This window comes from Macaca mulatta, chromosome 2 (genome assembly GCF_049350105.2).
Source record: "Macaca mulatta isolate MMU2019108-1 chromosome 2, T2T-MMU8v2.0, whole genome shotgun sequence".
Lineage (NCBI taxonomy): Eukaryota > Metazoa > Chordata > Mammalia > Primates > Cercopithecidae > Macaca > Macaca mulatta.
The window spans coordinates 153,757,425-153,784,624 of record NC_133407.1 but is presented as its reverse complement, the minus strand read 5'-3'; the positions used below and the strand labels follow the sequence as shown (position 1 = coordinate 153,784,624).

Genomic DNA, 27,200 nt, shown 5'->3' with positions numbered 1-27,200 from the left:
CATGCTGCCAACGCTATCCCCTATGCCACAGTTTTAAAACAAGCAAAGACAAAGACTGGCAACAAGACATGTAGTACCCTACAAACAGGAAACTGAAGAATTTTTGCTGGAAAAAACTGAATGACCCCAGAAAGGAAACCTATGGACACACAGTCCTCAACTTACAATGGTTCAGCTTACTTTATCATGGTACAAAAACAACACACATTCAGTGAAAACCGTGCTTTAAATACCTATATGACCATTCTGCTTTTCGCTTTCAGAACAGTATTTAATACTAATATGTTACATGAGATATTCAACAGTTTATTACAAAATAGGCTTTGTATTACATGATTTTGCCCAACTGTAGGCTAATATAAGTGTTCTGAGCATGTTTAAGGGATGTTAGACTAAGCTATGATGTTCTCTAGGTTAGGTGCATTCAACAGATTTTCAAGCTATAGTGAGTTTATTGGGGCATAACCCCACTGCAAGTTAAGAAACATTTGTACTGAAGTTGAGGGTGTGGGTGCCTATCTAATCAATCCACAGTAAAATCAAGCCAGCTGATGAGGTTTACACATGTACAAAAAAACTTTTTTGGGGTTTTTGTTTTCAGTATTAAGTCCTTCATTCTTTTGTTTAAATGTATTTTTTTTATTTCTTGTGTCACCCAGGCTGGAGTGCAGTGGCATGATCATAGTTCCCAGCAGCTGAGCTGAAGTCTGTTACTCCTTTTTTTTTTTTTTGAGACAGAGTCTCACTCTGTCACTCAGGCTGGAGTGCAGTGTTACAATCTCAGCTGACTGGAACCTCTGCCTCCAGGGTTCAAGCAATGCTTGTGCCTCAGCCTTCTGAGTAGCTGGGACTACAGGCACACACCATAATGCCCAGCTAGTATTTTGTATTTTAGTAGAGACGGGGTTTCACCATGTTGCCCAGGCTGGTTTCAAACTCCTGAGCTCAGGCAATCCACCCGCCTCGGCCTCCCAAAGTGCTAGGATTATAGGCATAAGCCATTGTGCCTGGCTACATTACTCTTAAATATAGACCAACAATGAGGATCATTAACCATCTGAGGAAAGCTTCCATAGGAAAGAAAGGAACTAAAAGAAACAAAAATGAATTTGGATAAAAGCAACTATGTAAGAAAGAAAAAAACTAAACAGAATAAAAAACTGCAATTAACACTCTCAGAGGGCCGGGCGCGGTGGCTCAAGCCTGTAATCCCAGCACTCTGGGAGGCCGAGACGGGTGGATCACGAGGTCAGGAGATCGAGACCATCCTGGCTAACACAGTGAAACCCCGTCTCTACTAAAAAAATACAAAAAAACTAGCCGGGCGAGGTGGCGGGCGCCTGTAGTCCCAGCTACTCGGGAGGCTGAGGCAGGAGAATGGCCTGAACCCGGGAGGCGGAGCTTGCAGTGAGCTGAGATCCGGCCACTGCACTCCAGCAAGGGGGAAAGAGTGAGACTCCGTCTCAAAAAAAAAAAAAAAAAAACACTCTCAGAGAATTACAACAAGCCACTGTACCCATGAATAAAAAGTTGCTATAAAAATAAAGGGAGAAAGAGTTCCCAAAATTAAAAATAAGATATCAAAAATGAAAATAAAATTGAAGAAGCAGTAACAGCCAGAGCTGAAAGCCATCTGCCACAATGTATTACTTTCTATGTGCTATACTTTACATGCAGTAAATCATTTAATTCTCACAATAATCCTCTAAAATGAGTTCAATAATTAACCCTACAGTTGGAGAAACTAGCACAAAGACATTAAGTAACATAATCAAGCACTAGTCAGTGATGAAGACAGACTCCAAGTCAGGAAATCACACTAAAAGTAAAAGCTGGAGGCAGATGGAAACACAAGAGAAAATGAGAGGAGATGAAAGGATTAATTCAAGAGACCCAACATCCAACTAATCAGTTGTTCTGAAAAGAGACTAGAGAAAAACTGAGGGAAGAAATTATCTAAGAACTAGCACAAAATGATTTCCCAGAACAGTAGGACATGAACTTTGACACAAAGAACCCTCTGAGTGCACAGTATCATTTATGAAAAAATATATACAGCAGGCGACATGACTGTATATTTCATGACTATATATTTCATGAACAGAATAGAAAAGATCTTAACAACTAGAGTGGGAGGGAGAGGAAGAGAGGTCACCCATGTAGATAAGGAATGACAATGGCAGTATTATACACAAAAGTAACACTAGAAAATGGAAGACAATAAAATGCCTTCAAAATTCTGAGGTAAAATTTTTCAACTTAGATTTCTATTCCTCGTCAAACTATCAATTAGCCACATACATGTAAATAACAATATGTTCGAACACATGAATTTTTGAAAATCACCTCTGATGCACGCTTTCCTAGGAAGCTAATATAGCATGCTGTCCCCCCCCAAAAAAAACAAACAAAAAAAAACAAAAAAAAGGAAAGAAGGAAGGAAGGAAAAAACACGGACTCAAGAAAACAAAGAATACAAACAACAGAGCAGGATGACAGCTGTGCACAGCGCACAGTAAGTTCAAAGAGCAATCAGTAGGGACTAGAGTAGGAGGTCAGAGGCTTTTAGAAGGAATGTTTTCACAGGAAAAAAGGAAACTAAAAATTCTTCTGATTTGTATAGAAAATAGTATCTGGAGAGTTTTACAGCTACGTTGGAGATACTAGGAAGTATCTGTAATAGTATCATAATTATATAACACAGACCACCGATTTATACAAACAGGATATAATTTTATTGGGAGGGAAGAGATGTGGGAGTATATGACACTGAATGAACACTAAAGTCTCTTCATCTAATGGGAATAAAAGTGGGGGCATTATTACAAATGTTACAGAAATAAAAGATTATAAACTAGTACTATGAACAATTATACACTGACACACTGGATAATCTAGATGAAACGGACAAATTCTCAGAAACACACAACCTACCAGGACTGCATCATGAAGGAACAGAAAATCTGGGCTGGGTGTGGTGGCTCATGCCTATAATCCCAGCAGTTTGGAAGGTGGAGGTGGCAAGACTGCCTGAACCCAGGAGTTCAAGATCAGCCCGGGCAACATGGTGAAACCCTGTCTCAAAATAAAAAATAATATAATAAATAAAATAAAATAAAAATTATATTTAAAAAAAGAAAATCCAAATAGACCTATAACCAGTAAGAAGATAGAATAAGTAATCAAAAACTTTCCAAAAAAGAAAAGTCCTTGACCACATGGCTTCACTGCTAAATCCTACCAAGCATTTAAAGAAATAACATCAATCCTTCTTAAACTCTTCTAGAAACACTGAAGAGAAAGGAAACATTTCCAAACTCCATGAAGCTAGTATTATCACACTGATACCAAAGCCAAAGACACCAAAAGAAAACTATAAACTGTTCTCTTTCCTGCGGACACTGGTGCAAAAATCCTCAACAAAATACTAGCAAACTGAATTCAGCAGCATGTTAAAATATACAAACCATTACCAACAGAGGTTTGTCCAAGAAATGCAAGAGTGGTTCAACATACGAAAACTGATCAATGTAAAGTACCTCTCATTAAGAATGAAGGGAAAAAAACACATGATCCTCTGAACTGATGGAAAAAAGTACTTGATAAAATTCAATAGCCTTTCATGATTAAAACACATAACAAAATAGGAATAGAAGGAAATTACCTCAACATAATAAAGGCCACATAAGAAAACCACCTGTTAGCTAACACCACACTTATTGATGGAAGACTGAATACTTTTCCTCTAAGATAAGGAACAAGACAAAAATGGCTACTTTTGTCACTTGTGCTAGAAGTCCTATTCAGGGCAATTAGTCAAGAAAAATAAAAGGCATCCATAGAGGAAAGAAAGAAGTAAAATTATCCCTTATTCACAGACAACAGAACCTTATATGCAAAACTCTAAAGATGACCAAAAACTTTTAGAATAAAACAAATTCAGCAAAACTGCATGTTATTACATATAAGAATCAGTTACATTTCTATACATTAACACAGCACATCCCAAAAGGGAAATTAAGAAAACAATTCCATTTACAATACCATAAAAAAGAATAAAATGTTTAGGATTAAATTTAACCAAGGAAGCACAATACTTAAAACATTTAAGTATACACTTAAAACATAAGTATATACTAGTCGGGTGCAGTGGCTCACACCTGTAATCCCAGCACTTTGGGAGGCCAAGGTGGGGAGATCACTTGAAGTCAGGAGTTTAAGCCCAGCCTGGCCAACATGGTGAAACCCTGTCTCTTGTAAAAATACAAAAATCAGCCAGGCATGGTGGCACATACCTGTAATCCCAGCTACTTGGGAGGCTGAGGCAGGAGAATTACTTGAACCCGGGAAGTGGAGGTTGCAGTGAGCCAAGAGCGTACCACTGCACTCCAGCCTAGGTGTGAGAGTGAGCCTCCATCCCCCCGCAAAAAAAAAAACCAACAAAAAAACCTAAGTATACACGGAAAACTATAAAACACCATGGAAAGAAATTAAAGACAGCATAAATAGTGGAAAAACATCCTGTGTTCATAGATTGAAAGACTTAATATTCTTATGATGTCAATACTAACCAAAGCCATCTACAAACTCAATGTAATCCCTATTAAAACCCCAATGATGTATTTTTACAGAAATAGAAAAATCCAATAACCTTCATATGGAATCTCAAGGGACCCTGAACAACCAAAACAATCTTGAAAAAGAACAAAGTTAGATATCTCGTACTTCCCAATTTTAAAACTTACTACAAAATTACAGTAATCCAAACAGTGTGGTACTGGCATAAAGAGAGACATATAAACAAATAGAGAGCCTGAACCGTGAGGACATTATGCTAAGTGAAATAAACCAGTCACAAAAGCACAGGTTCTGTGTGATTCTTACAGTAGTTATCAAAAGTAGTCAAATTCATAGACAGTAGAAGAGCAGTTGTCCGGGTGGGGGAAGGGGGTATTGGGGAGTTGCTGTTTAATGTGTACAGAGTTTCAGTTTTAGCAAGACGAAAAAACTGTGAAGATCTGTTGTATGACAGTATGAATATACTTAAACTACTGAACTGTATACAGAGATGGTCTCTGACTTGATGATCTGACTTATAATTTTTTGACTTTATGATTGGTTTACCAGGGTATAAGATGCATTTCAGACTTGTGATGGGCTTACCTGGATGCAGCCCCACTGTAAACCAAGGAACATCTGTACTTAAAAATGGTTAAGATAGTAAATTTTATGTTATGTGGTTTTACCAATATTAGAGGAACAAAAAAAGAATACAGAGCCAGAAATAAATCCCCGAATATATGTCAAATGATTGTTGACAAGGATGCCAAGACCATTCAATGAGGAAAGGATAGTTTTTTAACAAATGGCTCTGAGACAACTAGATATCCACATGCAAAAGAATGAAGTCAGATTCCTTATGCAATACTATATAACTGGATCATAGACCTAAACTCTAAAATTTACTCTAAAATTTAGTACAAAATGTAGAGCTAAAACTCTAAAATTATAAGAAGCCATGCACAGTGGTTCATGCCTGTAATCCTGGCACTTTGGGAGGCCAAGGTGGGAAAATTGCTTGAGCCCAGGAGTTCAAGACCAGCCTGGGCAGCATAGCAAGACCCTGTCTAAAAAAAAAAAAAAAAATTAAAAAATTAGCCTGGCATGGTAGTGTACACCTGTAGTACTCAGGAGGCTGAGGCAGGAGGACTGCTTGAGCCCAGGAAGTCTATGCTGGAGTAAGCTATGTTTGTGCCACTGCATTCCTGCCTGGGTGACTGAGCAAGACCCTGCTAAAAAAAAAAAAAAATCATAGAGGAAAATCTTCATGACATTGGACTTAGCGATAATTTCTTGACTATGACACTACAAGTACAAGCAACACAAGAAAAAACATAAATTAAATTTCATCAAAATTAAAATTTTTACATCAAAGGACATTATCAAGAGAATGGAAAGACAGCCCACAGATTGGAAGAAAGTACTTGCAAATCATGTATCTGTGATATGGTTTAGATCTGTGTCCCCAACCAATCTCATGCCAAATTGTAATTCCCAATGCTGGAGGTGGGGCCTGATGGGAGGTGACTGGATCATGGGGATGGAGTTTTCATGAATGGTTTAAGACCATCCCCTTGGTGCTCTTCTCATGATAGTGAGTGAGTTATCATGAGATCTGGTTGCTTACAAGTGTGTAGCACCTCCCCACTCTCTCTTGGTCCTGCCCCTGCCATGTAAGACACCTGCTCCTGCTTTGTCTGCCATGAGTAAAGCTCTCTGAGGCCTCCCCAGAAGCAGATGCTGCCGTGCTCTCTGTACAGCCCGTGGAACTATGAGCCAATTAAACATCTCTTCATTATAAATTACCCAGCCTCAAGTATTTCTTTATAGCAATGCAAGAATGGACTAATACAATCTAATAAGGGCTTAATATCCAGAATATATAAAGAATTCCTACAACTCAATGACAAAAAAACTTCAAACTACCCAATTAAAAAGTGGGAAAGTACTTGAATAGACATTCTCCAAAAATATATGAATGGCCAACTAGCATATGAAAAGCTGCTCAGCCTGGTGCACTGGCTCATGCCTGTAATCCCAGCACTTTGGGAGCCCCAGGCGGGTGGATGACTTGAGGTTAAGAGTTTGAGACCAGCCTGGCTGTCATGGTGAAACCCTGTCTCTACTAAAAATACAAAAATTAGTCAGGTGTGGTGGTGTGCGCCTGTAATCACAGCTATTCAGGTGGCTGAGACATGAGAATCTCTGCAATCCAGGAGGCAGAGGTTGCAGTGAGCTGAAATGGCGCCACTGCACTCCAGCCTGGGTGACAGAATGAGACACTGTCTAAACAAAACAAAACAAAACAAAAAAGAAAGAGAGAGAAAACAACGTTTTTTTCTTAATTACAAGAAATTTATGACTGGGGACAGTGCCTCATGCCTGTAATCCCAGCACTTTGGGAAGCCAAAGCAGGCAGATCACCTGAGGTCAGGAGTTCGAGACCAGCCTGACCAACATGGAGAAACCCCGTCTCTACTAAAACTGCAAAAATTAGCTGGGTGTGGTGGCACATGCTTGTAATCCCAGCTACTGGGGAGGCTGAGGCAGGAGAATCACTTGAACCCGGGGGGCGGAGGTTGCAGTGAGCCAAGATTGCCATTGCACTCCAGCCAGGGCAACAAGAGCAAAACTCTGTCTCAAAAAAAAAAAGAAATTTATGTAAAATTAATTTTTTAATGTAAACAACAACAAAAAAAGCTGTTCAACATCACTAATCATTAGGGAAGTGCAAGTCAAAACCACAGTCAAATATCACTTTACATCCATTAGGGTGGCTTTTATCAAAAAACAAAACAACAAATAACGTGTTGTTGAGGATGTGGAGAAATTGGAACCCTTGTGCACTGCTGTAAGAATGTAAAATGGTTGCAGCCGCTGTGGAAAACAATATAGCAGTTTCTCAAAAATCAAATATAGAAACCGTAAGATCCAGCATTTCCACTTCTGGGTATACAGATGTTCCTTATGATGAGGTTATGTCCTGATAAACCCTTTTAAGTTGAAAATGTCATTAAGTCAAAAATGCATGTAAGACTAGGCGCAGTGGCTTATGCCTGTAATCCCAGTACTTTGGAAGGTTGGGGTGGGTGGATCACCTGGGGTCAGGAGTTTGAGACCAGCCTGGCCAACATGGTGAAACCCCCGCCTCTACTAAAAATATACAAAAATTAGCAGGGCATGGTGGTGGGCGCCTGTAATCTCAGCTACTCGGGAGGCTGAGGCAGGAGAACTCCTGAACCCAGGAGGCAAAGGGTGCAGTGAGCCAAGATCGCGCCACTGCACTCCAGCCTGGGTGACAGAGCAAGACTGCCTCAAAAAAACAAAAAATAAAAAAATGCATTTAATACACTTAGCCTATCAAACAGCATGGCTTAGCCGAATGTATCCTACATGCTCACAACACTCACACTAGCATACAGCTGAACGAAATCATCTAACACAAAGCTTATAATAAATTGAATTTCTCATGTAATTTATTAAATACTGTACTGAAAATGAAAAACAGAATGGTTGTATAGGTACTTTTAGTATGGCTTCTACTGAATGCATATGGCTTTTGCACCATTGCAAAGTTAAAAAATTCTAAGTTGAACCATCATAAGTTGAGTACCAACTGTATACCCAAAATAACTGAAAGCAGGGACTCAAGATACTTGTATACCTATGTTCATAGCAACATTCCTCAAAGTCGAGGTTGAAGCAACCCAAATGTCCACTGACAGTTGAACAGATAAAATGTGATACATAAGCAGAATATTAGTCTTAAAAAGGAAGGAAACTCTGACATACGCTGTAACATATGACACATGCTACAACATGGATTAACCTTGAGGACATTATACTAAGTGAAATAAGCCCAGTAACGAATGACAATTACACGATTCTACTTATATAAGGTACCTAGAGTAGTCAAATTCAGAGACACAGAAAGAATGGTGGTTGCCAAAGGCTAGGGGAATGAGAGGAATGGCAGCTGATGCTACATGGATACAGAGTTTCAGTCTGGGAAGAAGCAAAAGTTCTAGAGATGGATGGTGGTGATGGTTACAGACCAATGTGACCAGTACTTAATGCCAAAGAACTCCACACTTACACAACTCATTACTGCTCCCCACTCCCCAACCCCGACCCCCAAAAAAGACAGTACCTAAGCCTGATAAATCAAGAATTAGAAATAGTGGGGTAAGGACATTTTTTGAAGCTGAAGTTAAATACCAGAAGAAATCAAATTTAGAGGAGGCTTGGTGATAAAGGGTAAGAATGGTTCAGGAACCTGCTTTCTGCTTCAAGCCTAATACTGTACTGGTCAACTTTTAAATGTATGTATATGTACCACTTTGACAAGAAAATGAAAATTTAAACATTCAATTAGAGGGCAGGATTAATCAAATTTAGTCCTAGTGAGTTAGGCATTCCAGGACACTGAAAACCCAACTTTGCTTTTTCTTTCTTGAGGACACAGCCTTGCCAATACTGCATTTTGTTCAAGAACTGGGAGAGCTCTATGTTTTTCAACATTTCCTTACATGGAAATGTTAGTGTAAGTTTTCTGCAATGATGATGCAAATCCTGTTGATAAAAAGAATAAAGGGGTCATACGAATTTGGCTATTTTCTCAGCCATGGCAGGACCTTATTTGATGGCTGAAAGCCCCTTACATAGCCCAGGGATCAGGGAAGAGTTGTAAAGCCAAATCACTTCGATTGCATAAACATACATGCAACTTATAGTTTAGGTGTATGGGTGATTTCTTTCTGCCAATCAGCAAGCACTCAAAATACTTCAGCAAGTTAACTCCTAAATTTCTCCTGACTCAAAATATGGAATTTAGAAAGTATCTTTATTGGCTGGGCATGGTGGCTCATGCCTGTAATCCTAGCACTTTGGGAGGCCAAGGTGGGTGGATCATAAGGTCAGGAGTTCGAGACCAGTCTGGCCAACACAGTGAAACCCCATCTCTACTAAAAATACAAAAATTAGCCAGGTGTGGTGGCATGAGCCTGTAGTTCCAGCTACTCGGGAGGCTAAGGCGGGAAAATTGCTTGAACCTGGGAGACAGAGGTTGCACTGAGCAGAGACCATACCAATGCACTCCAGCCTGGGTGACAGAGTGAGACTCTGTTTCAAAAAAAAAAAGAAAAAAAAAAGTATCTTTATTTAGGCAATGAAAAAATACACAGCATGTGTACCTATATGTCTGCTTTAAATTTCCAGTTATAGAGGGAAATCTTTTTTTTTTGAGACGGAGTCTCGCTCTATCACCCAGGCTGGAGTGCAGGGGCCAGATTTCAGCTCACTGCAAGCTCCACCTCCCGGGTTTACGCCATTCTCCTGCCTCAGCCTCCCGAGTAGCTGGGACTACAGGCGCCCGCCACCTCGCTCGGCTAGTTTTTTGTATTTTTTAGTAGAGACGGGGTTTCACCATGTTAGCCAGGATGGTCTCGATCTCCTGACCTCGTGATCCGCCCGTCTCGGCCTCCCAAAGTGCTGGGATTACAGGCTTGGGCCACGACACCCAGCTGGGGAAATCTTAAATGCTTAAAAAATACTGAAGCCCCTTTAGAAAATTTCATTCCTTTAATATATGAAAAGCAAAATTAATTCCAGTGTTAGACATGATTCAAGCTCTCACTGCTTTGGTTACCAATTATCATCTGCCATCTCATCTCTCCCATTCTCAGCTATTACTTTTCTAAAAAAATGAACCACATTGTTTTTTAAAATCAAGTTTTCACAGTCATTTCATTGTTAATGGACATTTGGCTGACATTCCCACCAGCAACGTATGAGGTTTCCAATTTTTCCACTTCCTTTCCAATGTTTACCATCTGATTTTTATATGCTAGTCATTCTAGTGGATGTGAAATAGTATCTCACTGCGGTTTTTAACGAAAATTAATGAAACAGAAAATAGAAAAACAATAGAGAAAATCAATTAAACCAAAAAGCTGGTTTGTTGAAAAAAATCAAGTTGACAAACCGTTAGCTAGATTGACCAGAAAAAGAGGGCGGACTTAAATTACTAGAATCACAAATGAAACAGGATAAATTACCACTGACCTTACAGAAATAAAAAGGATTATAAAGGAATGCTATGAAGAACTGTACACCAACAAATTAGATAGATGAAATGAACAAAGTCCCAAAAAGACAAATTACTGAAACTGACTCAAGAAGAAATGGACAATATGAACAGACCTGTAACAAGTAAAGACTGAATTAGTAATCCAAAAATTACCTGAAAAGAAAAGGCCAGGCCCAGATGGCTTCTCCGCTAATTCTACAAGATTTTTAAAGAAAAGTTAATACCAATTCTTTATAAACAATTCCAAAAAACAGAGAGGTCACACAGTTTTCAAGTGGCAGGGCCAGGATTTAAATCTAGGCAATCTGGCTCCAGAGTCTACACTGTTGACCACTATATTCAACTGTCTCTCTGAATAACTAAATTTGAGTACATTATAGGACATCAAGTTATTTCGTATCACCCAACTTTTGTAGTTTACCTTGGTATTTGCCCACTTAGGTCGTCTATAGAGAAAAAAGTTGAATGCAGGGACTCTAGAGAACACCATTTACACAATCCACAATGTTGCTGTATTTTATGGAGCAAAAATGCATGGCACTTACTAAGTTCATTTCTAAAAAGAGTTATTTTAGAGACAGGTTCTCACTCTGTCATCCAGGCTAGAGTGCAGTGGTATGATCATAGCTCATTGCAGTCTTGAACTCCTGGGATTAAGCGATCCTCCAACCTCAGCCTCCAGAGTAGCTGAGACTATATAGGAAGGCGCCACCACATCCAGCTGAATTTTTTGATTGTTTAATAGAGACGAAAATTTAAACCCCAATCTGTCTGATCTCATGGCTCACAATCCCACTCGATAGAGTCTCTTTCTACCATTATTCTGTCTTTTCCTATTCAACCAGTGTAGTCTATCTTGGGCTTATCCCGTTAGAGAGCTCTGGGAGAGCAAAAGCCCTGTCCTATTATCTACCAGCATATCCTCCCTGGCCTACAGGAAGAGAACAGGTATGCTCCTTCATTATCTGCTGATTGAGTAAACAATTATCCAAAACTGACTGTTAATTATCTCTCAATTTGGATACTTGATTCCCCTCCATTACTCCTTAGCATTAAAATGATGAAGTGTAGGTCCTCTCACCCATTTAGCTAATCAAATATTATACACAGTTATTATACGCAGCTTAAAATTACTAAGCTCAAAAATTCAAAGGACACAAATACATACTTATTCCTTAAAATAACACTAAGGGGCCGGGCACGGTGGCTCACACCTGTAATCACAGCACTTTGGGAGGCTGAGGCAGGCAGATAACCTGAGGTCAGGAGTTCAAGACCAGCCTTCCTGGCCAATAAGGTGAAACCCTATCTCTACTACAAATACAAAAAATTAGCCAGGCATGCCCCACGCCTGTAATCCCAGCTACTCAGGAGGCTGAGGCAGGAGAATCGCTTGAACCCAGGAGGCGGACATTGTGGTGAGCTGAGATCAAGCCATTGCACTCCAGTCTGGGCAACAAGAGCGAAACTCCATCTCAAAAAACAAAACAAAACAAAACAAAACAAACACACAGCAAGGAAATTTAGGAAACATTTTAAACAGAAGGATCGCTTTTGCATTCAAAATTGAGACTGCCTTTCATTATTTTGAGTCTCTAAAAATGCCTTTTTTTTTTTTTTGCCATAGGAAACAACAGTTGCACTAAGTTAATACATGAAATTCTACTGCCTGAAGGAAATAAGGTATTTGGCAGAAAATTTTAGCTAGCAAACTTTTTGAATGCATACAGAGAACTTACATTAGCCTATATTAACCTCTTTCCTAAAGAATTAATGATGTTGCCTGATGACTTGTGATACAGAATGAAAAAGAAAGAATGATGGCCTCTTAGGGCAGCAATCTATACAGTAGTTTCCAAATCAGCCTCAAGTGGAAACACAGATATTTGAAAAATTAACAATTATTTTCAAGGTAATTATTCCTATCACAAAATAAAACAACAAATAAATATGGGAGTCTTCAAATAATGCTGTTTCATTATAATGTTGATGAGGAAAAAAAGTGATTCCAGGCCGGGGCCACTGTCTGTGGGGAGTTTGTATGTTCTCCCCATGTCTGCATGGGTTCTCTGCAGGTATTCCGGCTTCCCCTACCACATGCCAAGGATGTGCATGTGAGACGACTTGGTGTGTCTAAATTATCCCCGTCTGAGTGAGTGTATGTGTGTGAGTACACCCTGTGACAGGATGGTCTCCTGACCAGGAGGGTTTCTGCCTTGTGCCCTGAGCTGCCAGGACAGGATCCTGCCACCTATCACCCTGAACTGGAATAAGTGGGTTGGGAAATGAATATAAATTATTGTAAAATAAAAATTCATAAAGTCCACAGTAATCAAACCAAATGCATGACAATAAACTATGCAGTAAGAAGGCACTCAGTGAGGCCGGGCATGGTGGCTCACGCCTGTAATCCCAGCACTTTGGGAGGCCAAGGAGGGTGGATCACAAGGTCAAGAGATCGAAACCATCCTGGCCAACATAGTGAAACCCCGTCTCTACTAAAAATACAAAAATTATCCGGGCGTGGTGGCACATGCCTGTAATCTTAGCTACTCGGGAGGCTGAGGCAGGAGAATTGCTTGAACCCGGGAGGCAGAGTTGCAGTGAGTCGGGATTGCGCCACTGCACTCCAGCTTGGCGACAGAGCAAGACTCTGTCTCAAAAAAAAAACACAAAAAACAAAAAACAAACAAACAAACAAAGCAAGCACTCAGTGAGCCTGTCATACCTGTGATTGACTGCATAGTGGTAGGAGGTACTCCTGACAACTTTTGCTTTACAAACAATTATTCCTTAATATAATCCACCACCACTATGACTGCTGTCACTCACTGATTCACCAAAAATTGGGTAAATAATTTTGTTTTTAGTCTTTAATCTTAAATGTATGTATAGCTTACATTTATTTCAATATTTAATATTAGACGTGTTCTCTATCTTTAGAAATTTGATTAGGCCGGGCGCGGTGGCTCAAGCCTGTAATCCCAGCACTTTGGGAGGCCGAGACGGGCGGATCACGAGGTCAGGAGATCAAGACCATCCTGGCTAACACGGTGAAACCCCGTCTCTACTAAAAAAAAAATACAAAAAACTAGCCGGGCGAGGTGGCAGGCGCCTGTAGTCCCAGCTACTCGGGAGGCTGAGGCAGGAGAATGGCGGGAACCCGGGAGGCGGAGCTTGCAGTGAGCTGAGATCCAGCCACAGCACTCCAGCCTGGGCGACAGAGCGAGACTCTGTCTCAAAAAAAAAAAAAAAAAAAAAGAAATTTGATTTTTTTTTGACCAGAAATATGCCATAGGAACTTAACTCTTGATTAGCCTAGGGTAAAACTGGTTTTGTTATATTTGGTTTCACCTAAAGCTGGTCTCCAAGAACCCACTGATAATGTCAAATGAGGACTTGTTGTACAAGCATTTTAATCCCAATACTTGTATAACTCTGAGAGCCCATTCAAAAATATAATATTAAAATATTTGTCAAATCTTTCTTCTTTCATTTTCAGTTAATATTAACCATTATTTGCTGGGTGGGGAGGGGGGTAGGTAACTAGTTATACTGTTACTTTTAAGTTAATGGTTGATCTAAAAATCTGAAAAATCTGCTCACCATTTTTACTGGTTTAAACTGGCATATGTATACTTAGTTTTTGTTTAAAAAATCCTCTGTGAATGTAAATTTGTGTCTTTGCCCTAGAAATATGAGCATTATTTAAAAATGTGAATCTCAACCTTTTGGCTCCTGGTTGCAGTAGGACCCATGGTTAATCGGAGCTTTGGAAGTGAACACACCTGCATTAACATCTTGTCCTGCTACAGAGTGCCTTTGGCTAATTACCTATTTTTTGAGACTTGGTTTCCTTACCTACTAAATGGGAATACTGGTAGTACCAACCTCAGACAGTTATTGTGAGGATTAAAGCCCTAGGATAGGGCATGGTACAGAATGAATGGCCAAAGTATGCTATTAGTGTTGTAGCTTTACTATGCATTTCATGTCAAGTTGCCAGCACATACCAAGCTACTTAATGCCTACGTCCTTTTACATAGGTTTCTGACTTAGGATGCTCTCCCCAGAATCTGTCACAAAGTTCCCCGTCCCACTTACCTGGGTCTAACAAATGCTTACTCATCATGGAAAACCCACCTCCAGGATCAAATCCCTCACATGGAATTATACTTCTCAACCTATTTTATAATAACTTCTTAACCAGGCCTCGAGATCACTAAAGGAACAACCCATGACTCATTCACCCCCATATATCTCAGCACTTAGTACAATCCCTGGTCCATGGCAAATGGTCAATGACTGCTAAATGGATATAATCAGCCTTCTACTATTCCACAGTATTAACAAACAATCAAGTGTATGAGAAACTGAGAGACTTGGAGTTTAAACTATACCCACAAGGTTCAATAAGAATCAGATTCTACCAGTTTTTGGTTCAAAGTAAAAGTTCAAGTCACCTTATTAAAAGCAGATAGGCCACCCTACTCATGCAAAAAAAAAAAAAAAGTTACAAATAAACGTTCTTGTCATTTTTTTTCTTCCATGACAGTACCCTAGGACATATCACATGCTGACCTACCTCCAAGGGACTGTTTTGAAAAAACTGAGCACACTGATTTTTCTTTCCTTTCAAAAGTGAGGGTGCCAGCTATTGTGCTAGCCCCTGTCACTCACCTCAGCCACCTGCTGGGTCCCCACTCTGTGCTGAACCAGCCCCTCCATATTTGTAGCCATGGTGAAGCAAGATCATTAGAGAACCTGTTTGGAAAGATGTAGCAACTTCTATCAGGTGGGGAGAAACCAGGCTACTTGAAAAATATTAGTAATCAAAACTCATCTTTGGTACTGTCTTGTGTGGATTTTGCCCTCTGTAGCACACAGACCTAGCAGGCTAGACATAGCTGTACATACTGCACCAGCTCCTTCAGTTACAGGTACCAAAATTAATTTGTAGAAACATTTCAATTTAGAAACTTCCACTGACAAATACAGACAAAGATGAATTTGGAAATTTATCAGGTCTCCAGGGTTGTAACAGCTTGGTTTACCTCTCAGAGAGGTGGGAATCACACCTTTTTGGATAGCTCCCTGTCACACTATGCTAAATAAGGAGGTGGGTATCTGAGAAAGGTGCGACATCAACTCTGGATAGAGCCCTAGATTACTATCATCAACCATACTTCTTTTAGTAGTGGCGAAGTGAAGTAAAACCCTGCTTGGTGCTAACATACCTCACTCATAGGTTGAAAGGCAAATACTATCACTAACAAAGCAAGAAGCAAAGAGACTGCATTACTAAAGTGTGCCAACAAGAATATGGTACCCATACATATATTTATTTATATTAAATCCTCATTAAATTACAAAACTAGATAATTAGGCTTTCTACTAGCAGCAAAAATAGATTTGATGTCATTATTTGTAAAAATTTAGAAAGATCATCTAAAGATCAAAGAGCGTGCTGGTCCCCTGGGTCAAGACATTTGAGTACCAGCATTGCTGAAGGAGCAGACACCTGGTCTCTTCCGGTCATGAGACAGCTCTCCTGAATAATTCCTAAGCCCTTTCAAAGGCTCTACCACAAAGAATTCAGTAAAATCTAGACCCAATTCCTGGACAATTCACTACTGACTGCGTAGGTCCCATGGTCCACAGGAGAACAAAGCTCAAATCTATTTCCAAAATTCAGATATAAAAACTATATAGTATTACTGAGTGTGCAATATAGAAGAATACAGTTCACTTGCCTGCTCTCTCTCAATCACAAAGTGGATTATCTTGCAATGCAATTTTACAAAATATTTTTCTGTAGTTCCTATCTAAAGTATTATAAACATTGCTGTCTATGAAGCTTTTTAACTCTCTGGTAACTTTCTACATCATTCTATTTATTATTAGATAGCCACCTCTATTATGATAATTCGAATTCACATATTTTATTGCCAAAATGCTAAGAGAAAGAAACAGGAGGATGAAACTGTGACTGACAAATATGAAAGACCTGGCTCCTGCCTTTAATGAGTCAAAATCCTTGACAGCAGATACTGTACCAACTGCTACAATGACACCAGACCACCAGTATCAGTGATTCATTTTCACAAAATATGACTAGGTCTGAAATTGAGGAGGTCATGTTTATTCTTTTAATAGATGGTAAAAACTTAACTTTTACTTGTTTCTAGAAAAAAACACAAAGACACATTTTGGTCTTTTTTTCTTGCTATAGTTTGGTTACAACTAATGGAGATGGAAGGAAAAGGCATCTTTAAGTGTGCCAGAAAAGTCAACTGACTTGTTAAAAATGCAAGTATTACATGTAAAAGTCTAGAGTTCGATTCTTCCTCAAAATAGAAAATAAGAATTTTTAAAGAAATGGATAACCAAAAGGTACCATACATTAAAAAAAATAAATCTAAACATGTGGCTGCAACTAATAATTTTTATCACTTTTAGATGTCAATAAAATTTCTCCTCTGTTATTAACAATGCAAGAAATATGTGAATTTGAATTATTACAGAAATATTGTTAGGAAAATATTATTGAATAGTATAGAAACAACAGAATACTAGAAAGGTGTATCTTTCTATTGGGTTCCCTAAAAGGGGTGGCTTGATACATCAAATTATGAGTCAAAGTGGATTTTATAGATGACAATCTGATTTAATGGAGGCCTAGTACAGAAACCTTTCTGTAATAATTCACTTTAACACTAAATTTGCAGGATCAATCAACTTCAGGTAGGGCTTAGGATCCCAAGATAAATCTAACAACAGGTGACTACAAATATTATGTCACAGAGAAGCAGCAGTAAATCTGTTTAAATTTAGAAAAGCTAAGTATTCTGGACATTAATGTTTTGTTGGTATGTTATAAATATCTTCACCCTCTCTGTGGTTCATCTGTTTACTTTAAGGCGTCTTTTGATGAATAGAAGTCCTTAAATTTAATAAGGCTAAATTTATCCCTATTTTCTTTTACAGTTTGTACTTTATGAAAATCCTGTCCTATCCCAGAAATATAATTGTATATATTTTCTTAGAAATATGAGTTTTGCCCCTCATATTTAAGTCCTCAATCCATCTGCAAATTGATTCTTGAATTTGATGAGAAATAAGGATACAACTAATTTTTTTCCCATGTAGATAATCCATTTTCCATTTTCTGTTCAAGAAATAGTTCTGGAAAATGGATTATCTACATGGGGAAAATCTATCCTTTTCCCCACTGATCTGAAATGCCATGTCTGCCATATCTCTGTTTTTCCTATATATGTGGATATAACTGTAGGTTCTCTATTCTATTCCACTAAGTTCTCTTTGTCTTCCTCTTGGTCACCAACACTATCTTTTTACTGCAGTGTTAGCGTAAGTCTTGCTCTCTGATAGGACAAGTGCCCCCCACCTTGTTCTCCCACACCAACTTCCTGGATCATCTTAAACGCCTCTCTTTATACACTTGAATTGAGCAGCAACCTTTCTTTATACACTTGAATTCTTACAATTCTTGATCTCACTGTTGGTTTTCTGCCTTCAAAGCAGCGTCAGGCATCATCAACAGCAGCTTTGGAAGCCGCTTAAAAATGAACAAGGAGGAATGTGCACCTTCTGGAAAAACAAGCAGAAACAAAAAAATGAGACTAAGAGTGAGAGAGAAATTGAAAGAGAAACTATGTTAAAGCAAGTGCTTTCAATAAAGACTTAAATCCAGTCAGAGGAGGTAGGTGAGAAATAGTTTCAAAAAATACTTTCTATTACTTTTGAAAATAAGTCACAAACCATATCCCATTCTCATACATAAAAAAGGAAGACAGAGGCTTTTTATTCCAGGATATCACAATGTAAGAAGTAAAACAAAATCCTCAAGTGATGTCAGGGAAGTGGGGCAGGGTGGACATTTAACTAAAATGCACCCAGACTAAAAAGGTAACATCAGGGGATAAGACTCTCACCTGAGAGCTTCTCTCACTGCTACCGCAGCCATAGGCGGTCCTAGAGACAGAAAGATCACACAGTGAGAAGGAAGGTCATACATCTTTGAAAAAGTACCACCAGACAATGGCTATCAATTAGGAGATGTCCCACTAGAATAAGAGACTCCAAGGAACAGTGGGTTGTGTCTATATGTAGTTTGAAAAACTATCTTCACTAGCACAATTTTATATGTATATATTTTTTGAGACGGAGTCTTGCTCTATTGCCAGGCTGGAGTGCAGGGGCGCGATCTCGGCCCACTGCAACCTCCGACTTCCTGGTTCAAGCAATTCTCCTGCCGCAGCTTCCCGAGTAGCTGGGATTACAGGCATGCGCCACCACGCCCAGCTAATGTTTGTATTTTCAGTAGAGACGGGGTTTCACCACGTTGGCCAGGATGGTCTCAATCTCCTGACCTCGTGATCCGCCCACCTCAGCCTCCCAAAGTGCTGGGATTACAGGCGTGAGCCACCACGCCCGGCCAATCTGGAAAAAAAAAGAAAAAAGAAAAACAGAAAAAAAAAAAAATCCTATTGTTTTGCCACTATAAAGTATAGAAATAAAGCTTTTAAAAACAACCTTCTTGGCTGGTAGAGCCAAGCATAACACTAACAGCAGTAACTAACACTAAGTGGTTACTATACACAGGCATTATATTAACAAGCACTGTGGACAGAACACTAAACTCGCTTTTGGTACAGAAACTTGAGTCTTAAAGGCTAGTACTTGACCCATTCAGTTTATCAACCCTCAAAGACTGCTTCCCACCCCCACAATAATGTTTAGGGGAAAGAACCTGATTAGCTACCAAAAGAAGTATAATACTGAGTACCTTCAGTTAAAAAAGAAAAAGTGCTACAGAAGATCTTCCTCTGGTGATTTTACTAATCAAGTCCAACCACCTCCATCAGTGCTTATTAAGTAACTGCCATGAACTTGGCACGATGAACTGACTGCTGAGAATGAACAACAACAAAGAGGAGGAAGAGGAAAATAAACAGTCCTTGTTCTTGATGAACTTATGAAGGAAACTGAAGTATCTATGCAAAGTAAATGCTATGAATGTCCCAGGGAAAACACATTTCTCTCTGCCTGTGAGAACCAATGAAAATGTTACAGGAGAGGAATTATTTAACCTAGGTCTCGAAGGAAAAATGGAAACTTAGCAAGGAAAGACAGATGGATGACAAGAGAGTTCTAAGCAGAGGACAGCTCATACGAAACTGGCAGGTATGAGGAAGAATGGCCTATTTGAGGAATGGCACACAATATGGTTTGGAATTATTACAGAGACCAGGGAAGGAGAGAGGCTGACACGGTAGACGAGAGAGAATTATCAGGAGTTTGGCAGAAAAATGATGCACTCATATCTGGATCTTAAAAAAAAAAAAAAATTTAGACTGCAGTGTGGAAACGATAGAAAAGACAGAGACTGTAGACGGGAGGCCCGTTAGGAAGTGGTAGCAATAGTAAAGTCTAGAGATGAAGGCGGATTCTTAAAGTAGTGTGTTTTTCCTGGATAGCACACAAATGACAACAGGGCACAGTATAAAAAAACTATTTCATATCCAGCCTGGGCAACATCATGAGACCTTATCTCTAAAAAAAAAAAAAACTGTAATACAGACCATAGAATGATAGCAGTAAATCATACTTGGCTGACCTTATGTCACAGGTTTTATAAGAAATTCTTTCAAATCCAAGTGGATCAATATCACCCTATCAACAACAAAGAAGCAGAGAACACAACAATGACTTTGAATTAGCTCTTCCAGGCTCAAAGTGATAGCTAACTAAACCTTGCAACCAGAGTTTCTTTAGTGAAGTAGGGCACAGACTTCACTGCAGTGAAAAGCTGGGCTCTGGAAACACCTGAATCTCCAGTTTCAGATAACAATGAACAAGTCCTGGGACAAGGAGACTCTGCCTTCATTAACGGGAATGAGTGAGCCTACCTTTCCCTCCACAATCAACCGGTTCAAATCATCCATATTTATGTGTTACATGGCTTATAAATATAACATGCAATGTATCTACAGTCTTGGTATTTCCTTAGCTAAACAACTATATTGGGTTCTGAGGCTCAGGCACTAAGCCGATTTCTCAGATACTAACCATATGAGGTTACCATGAAGATTGGATCTTAAATGTGTATGCGTTGTGCTTGGGACATAGAAATGCAACACATGGTAGCTATTATTGGTGAAAGGTGATGGTGCCACTTTTCCTTTCTCAAATAAATCTGAAAGTAACTCAAACTGTAAAACATGTATTATGATTAGGAATAGGTCTCTCCTTTTGACATAAGGCTCACGTGAAATTTAACTATATACACATGGAAGTAGTGTAAACACACACATACGGCCAGGCACAGGGGCTCACATCTGTAATCCCAGCATTCTGGGAGGCCGAGGCAGGTGGATTACCTGAGGTCAGGAGCTCGAGAATAGCCTGACCAACATGGAGAAGCTCCATCTCTACTAAAAATACAAAATGAGCCAGGCATGGTGGCATATGCCTGTAATCCCAGCTGTTTGAGGCTGAGGCAGGAGAACGGCTTGAACCCAGGAGGCAGAGGTTGCAGTGAGCTGAGATTGAGCCACTGCACTTCAGCCTGGGCAACAAGAGTAAAACTCTGTCTCAAAAAATAAATAAATAATAATAAAAAAAATAAACACACACACAAAGCATTTGTAATTTGCCCTGTTAAACCGTACAACTGGGTAAAACAATGGGGCTAAATTTGGATAAAACCTTACAAATATTTAAAAATAAACCAATACCTAATAACTACTTGCAAAATAGTACTGGGCATAAAACTTTTGATAGGTACAAGGTATTCAGTATAAGTCTAATTATTCTGATTGTTAGAAGTCTGTTCATATTCATGGGAGAATAAAAATGGAAGGATTTAGACAGCCTGAGAGAGGATAAAAAATAAGAAATACAAGCTTGAAACTTGCAATCATAGATCAAGACTTCAAAGTAGAAAATGAAATTCAAGTGGCAAGTTTAGTGTAATACAAATGTTCATCAACAGAAAAGATACTCACTGGGATGCCTCTAAGGTTAAGTTTAGGTATACTTCCTGTCAATGGAAAGCCAGCTATTATTTAGACTCAAAGTTTACTTAGCTTTAGGGTCAGGTAGTTTCTTGTCCATTGTGCCCCTCCATAGGAAAGTTATTTCTTCCATATCCAAAGTCTGAACTGTAAAACAGGGCAGCAATGATATGTATATGCTAGAAGTGGCAAGGCGGGGTGAGTGACTAGTAGGGAAGAGAAGTGGCTTTCACCTAAATGAAGTTCTTACATATTTATAGTACCAGGGCAGTTCTACAATTTTCTGTGTGGATACCTCCCCTAAAAAAGTCACTGTATACTGTGGATGATATTTTCTCATCCTACCAAGAGCCCAAGTGTAAGGGTGTTGTGGACTTTCTTCATATCTATCAGTAAGAGCCAGGGTAGATGGATGGAAGGAAAGCAGGATAAATTCACTGGACATCTATGATGTGCTTTAAATCAAACTAGGCATGATTTAATCCTTAGCATACCTTCTGAGTATGTAGTATTGGCTCACCAATGAAGACAGAAAAAACTCAGCACTTACAACCTGTTTCAAATCACCCAGCTAGTAAGTGATGGAGCTAGGATTCCAACTCAGGCCTCTTTGACTCTAAAATTGCAACATTCCCTCTAGATCACAGTGCCCTTCAAAATAATTTCCCAGAAAAAAGGAAGTTAAGGAGGGAATGGAAAAAAAAAAGTGACAGGAAAGAATTATCTATGGGAACAAACTGCTTACATCAATAAGCTAGATCATTTAACAACTGATATACACAACCACTAAGTCCTAATATGTGACTTATGTTTCAGTATTGCTAAGGATATTTTTGAGGCTGCTCCACCCAGGTAGTACCATGGCAGTTCTTTTAGAACCTTGAACGCATTCTTCCCTTAAAACTTAACCTACATGATAATCACATTAATTAAAATAGTGAAGATAATTTTACTATCTTAAGTAAAACTTTTTAGTTAACTACAACACGCAAATACAAAAGGGCACAAATCACCCAGGCTCAGTGGCTCCTGCCTGTAATCCTAGCACTTTGGGAGGCCGAGGTGGGTGGATTGCCTGAGCTCAGGAGTTCAAGACCAGCCTGGGCAACATGGTGAAAACCTGTCTCTACTAAAATACAAAAATTAGCTGGGCATGGTAGCACACGCGTGTAGTTCCAGCTACTCAGGAGGCTATGGCACGAGAATCCTTTGAACCTGGGAGGCGGAGGTTGCAGTGAGATCGCACCACTGCACTCCGACCTGGGCAGCAGAGGGAGACTCCATTCCAAAAAACAAAAACAAAAAAGGCACAAATCATAAATGAACAGTTTGATGAATTTTCACTAACTGAACACACAGAACACACATGTAAATGCCACTCAGATCAGAAAACAAGACATTACCAATACCCCCAAAAGTCCCTCTCACACCCCTTCCCATAGTCATTGACTTCTCTTCTCTTTCCTGACTTTTATACTATTGGCATTACTTTATAATAACATTGCACTGTTTATAATATACTTTTTGGTGTGTCTGGCTTCCTTTGCCCAACATTATTTTTGTAATAATCATGAGAAGTGAATCCGTTTTCACTGTTGTACAGTATTCTAATATATGAATATGCCCAATTTATTTCTCTATTCTATAGCTGATGAACATTTAGATTGTTTCTAGTTTGGAGTCCGTACAATAAGTGCTCCTATGAGCATTTTCACACATGCCTTTTGATGCACTATCTTTTCTTCGTTTGAAAATTTTACTATTTTTAACAATTAACTGCTTTACTTTTATCTATTTTTAATTTTTATTCTCAAGAAAGTACATTGCTTACTTTAGAAAACAGATATTACAAATTTACATTTTATTTTTAAAAATCTGTATTATATTAAATAAGTCAACAACACAGTCTAATTATTAGCCTTTCCAGTTAAGAGCTGATATATACTTTGTGACATCTGCTTTTAGTCTTGGTAAAGCAATCAATTAAAAGACGATTTTTCAGTAATTCCAGGGTTAGTCCATCTTATCGACCTAATAAAAAGATGTATCATTACAGACACCATAGTGGGGGGAAAGGGGAAAAGAACGAGTGTGGTACAAATGACATACCCAAAATGTTCTAGAAATAATACCTAATCAGACTCACTATACAACAAACACCACTGGAGGAAAATCAGCATGAAGCCTGCTAGTATTGTGTAACTTCTCAAGAGCCATCCAGCCTCAGCTTTTTTTTTTTTGAGATGAAGTCTCGCACTGTCGCCCAGCTGGAGTGCAGTGGCGTCATCTCGGCTCACTGCAACCTCCACCTCCCAGGTTCAAGCGATTCTCCTGCCTCAGCCTCCCGAGTAGCTGGGATTACAGGTGCCCGCGACCACGCCCTGCTAATTTTTTGTACTTTTAGTAGAGACCGGGTTTCACTATGTTGGCCAGGCTGGTCTTGAACTCCTGACCTAGTGATCCACCTGCCTTGGCCTCCCAAAGTGCTGGGATTACAGGGGTGAGCCACCATGCCAGGCCGTACATGTATCTTTCTTTTCAAGGAACATCAGTGGGCAGTCAGGTAGGAAACTTTTCTCCCCTGCATAGCTTTTATCAATATATGAACAACAAAGGTAAACAAAGCGGCTCCCTGTAAAACCAGGAAGCCTTCAAGCTTGAGTTTAGCCCTACCAGCCTCTCATTTCTCCTCTTCAGTTTTCAGTAGCCGCAAGACCTTTTCTCATACCTCTCACTAACCCAAACAGGGGGAAATATTCTTTTACACTTGGGCTCTTGGAATGAAATTCCTCTCCATCTATACGTTAACATTTCAGGGATTAGAATCTTTGGGGTTATTGTTATTATGGAATAGAAACTTTCACCTCCTATTAAAGGACTTCAGGCCTCTTATTATAGTGGAGGAAGTACTTTTTATTGCCCCTAAAAAATCACGCTTTGCCCCTGAGGCTGACTTTTATCATTACGGGCCAACTGGAGTCCAAGGGTAACTCAGAAAAAACAGTTAAGTGTCTGAGCTAGCCTATTCCCTTTCTGTCCTTAACAATTCACCTCCCATCCTTCTATTCTAAGACTTCCAGGTACCAGGGGTCTGCATCTGCATTTATTGTCCCCTTAACAAATGCCTATGCCAATGCCCTGATCTGGCTTTCATCCCTCTACTCATTCCCACTCCTCATCATTTTTGAGCTGTGCTAGTTGAGCTGTTCCCAGGCAGTTCTTCCGTTTGGTATAGAGCTCCTGCTGCTTTACTCTCCAGCGCTCAGGACCTGACGTGAGCAAGGGGAGTATGCCTGCTACCTCGGGTAGCAGTAGTGGGATATGGGGAAAGAATGGCAGGATGGGAGAGAATGACAGAGAATCTCAGCCTCTGGCATGTTAGGTTGAAGACAAGCAAACCTCCAATGAATAAGGAAGAACATATCTTTTACAATGTGTAACAGGAGCACAAATGTATCCATTAGGTTAAAGATGATGATCACACAGGGAAGAAAAAAGGCATCATTTAAGGCCCTCATAATTAGCAATAAAGTAAAAAGAGGTAAACGAAAATCTAGCAGAGGATTCTTACGTCAAGCATGAGGCTGGACTTGAGGTCTAAGACCACTCCCAATTCTGAGATTCCAGGATTCCTTCATAGACTCCCCCTGTGTGGTATTTATTAAGATGATACTTGTATAGGAGATGCTTTGGGACTAAAGGAGCATATGGCTTACAGATAAGAGAACTCAACAACAAAAATCCCAACGGAGGGCCCTCGATATGTGGAGACACTCAGGCAGCTAGACACAGGAGCCCAGTGGCTCAGTGCCACGGCTGAAGACAGGGCTGCTCCACAAAGACTTACCTCCCTTGTTCTCAGAGTCATTCAGACAACAAGTATCCACTATCCCTGGCCCCAAACTCAATGCTGGCTCCCACCTCCCTGTTGACAAATGGGGAATTACAAGCCTCAGAGAGGCTACCAACTCCAGGTTCTGAAGCCAGGCCTTTCTGCCTTCATAGCACAAGCTCTGTCACTGCACCACCCTGCCACGTCACTCCTTGAAAGTCACTGTGAATACAACTACTGAAAGCAATAAATAACTTAATGGTGTAAGACAATACATAGCTGTTTTACTAAACTAGCAGTTATTTGGTTACCCTGAGTAATTAGCTCAAGGAATCCAAGTGTTGAATTGAAAAAGTGATACCAAAAATCTTTGAGCAAGACAGAAAAAAAAAATCCAAAAATAAATAGTTAAACTAAAATACCATAACAATATCTTATTTTAAAAGTTTTACAATATAAATTAAGTTAATACAAATGTTTTATTTACCACACTTTCAAGTACAAACTTGACGTATACTTAACAAAATTTGCTTTTTACCTTGGTAAAGCAATTAAAAAGCGATTTTCAATAATTTCATTAAATGAATCAATTTATCTTTAGAAAGATAAACATCCCAAATTAATGGCTACAGAGACTTTCAATTCCCCACTCCCTGTGAACCCACTGAAGGCTTCTTCCTTGCTCTCCAATCCCCTGTGATGGTGAGACAAAAATCAGAATATTTGATTTCAAGAAAATCATGTTAGCTTGGTGCTTTGTTTCTTCAGTTAAAGTAAATAACATAATTACGTTTGGGTTATTTATTTCTTCACATATGAACTTATTAACTTTCATGTAGTTAAACTTGTAATTCAATCATAAAAAAATTAGTGGGAAAAATTATTGAAATGGGTCATTTTATCCATATTTATGCCTCCAGGCAGTGGCATATCTGTCAGAAATCACTTCCTAAATTCAACCAAATATCATAACATGCTTATTATTGCTGGCAGTGCTATCTGAATTGCCAAAGAGGCTCACATAAAAGGTATCAATACACACCAATTTAGTTATCAATGACATCATAAATTATCAACAATTCATTCAACAAATAGTACCAGGCACTCTTCTAAGTGCTGGATAAGTAATGGTGAACAAAATGTATTCCTGCTCTCACAACTTACAGTGTGGTGAGGACAGACATTAATCAAATAATCACAGAGTGTGTAATTACAAAGTGAGATAAAGGTTATAAAGAAAAGAAACAATAAAAAGAATCTGATCTAGACTGGCAATGGGGATTAGGGAGGACTTCCCTGAAGAAGCGATGCTTGAACCTATAGCTGAGGTAGGGTGGGGGTAGGGGGTAAGCTTACACTGTCAGTTACACTGGTCAAGGAAGTTGAAGGCAGGCCAGTGTGTCTAGAGCACAGGGAGCTAGGCACCACAGAAAAGAAAATAATGAAAAGCCTTGGAAAGATTTTTAAACATGGAACAGGAAGCCTCTGCCATTACGTGGGTTCTGGTGGGGCCTGAACGACATACTGCCTGTAAGAGAGTTTTATAAATCATAAAGCACCCTATACTTTGGTTAGTACTATTTAGCTCCACTATTTTGTTTTCTAAACTTTTGTCCTGGATGCCATGTAACTAGCTGAAAGCATAGAGCCAAAACTATTATCTAGGTGTTCGAATCTATTG

General features: G+C 39.3%; 1 protein-coding gene across 23 annotated transcripts in view; it reads right to left on the bottom strand.

Moving 5' to 3' along the window:
- The window catches only part of NR2C2 (nuclear receptor subfamily 2 group C member 2), a 102,561-nt gene that overhangs the window by 72,765 nt on the left and 2,596 nt on the right, over positions 1-27,200 (bottom strand). For 7 of the 23 annotated variants that reach the window (XR_003727417.2, XR_003727418.2, XM_015130175.3 and 4 more), the window contains exons 2-4: positions 18,604-18,643; positions 18,154-18,259; positions 15,329-15,412 (exon numbers count right to left, since the gene is read on the bottom strand). The exons of 5 other annotated variants lie outside the window; for them this stretch is intronic. Coding sequence is in view for 7 of the 18 variants with exons in the window: in XM_015130175.3 (XP_014985661.1) it covers positions 15,329-15,388 (60 nt within the window). In the remaining 11 variants the exon portion in view is untranslated. Of the gene's footprint in view, positions 1-2,934; positions 3,076-10,801; positions 10,844-15,328; positions 15,413-18,153; positions 18,260-18,603; positions 18,644-27,200 lie in introns of all 23 variants that reach the window. 11 more of the 23 variants (XR_013414270.1, XR_013414272.1, XM_028844489.2 and 8 more) reach the window with 4 other exon arrangements.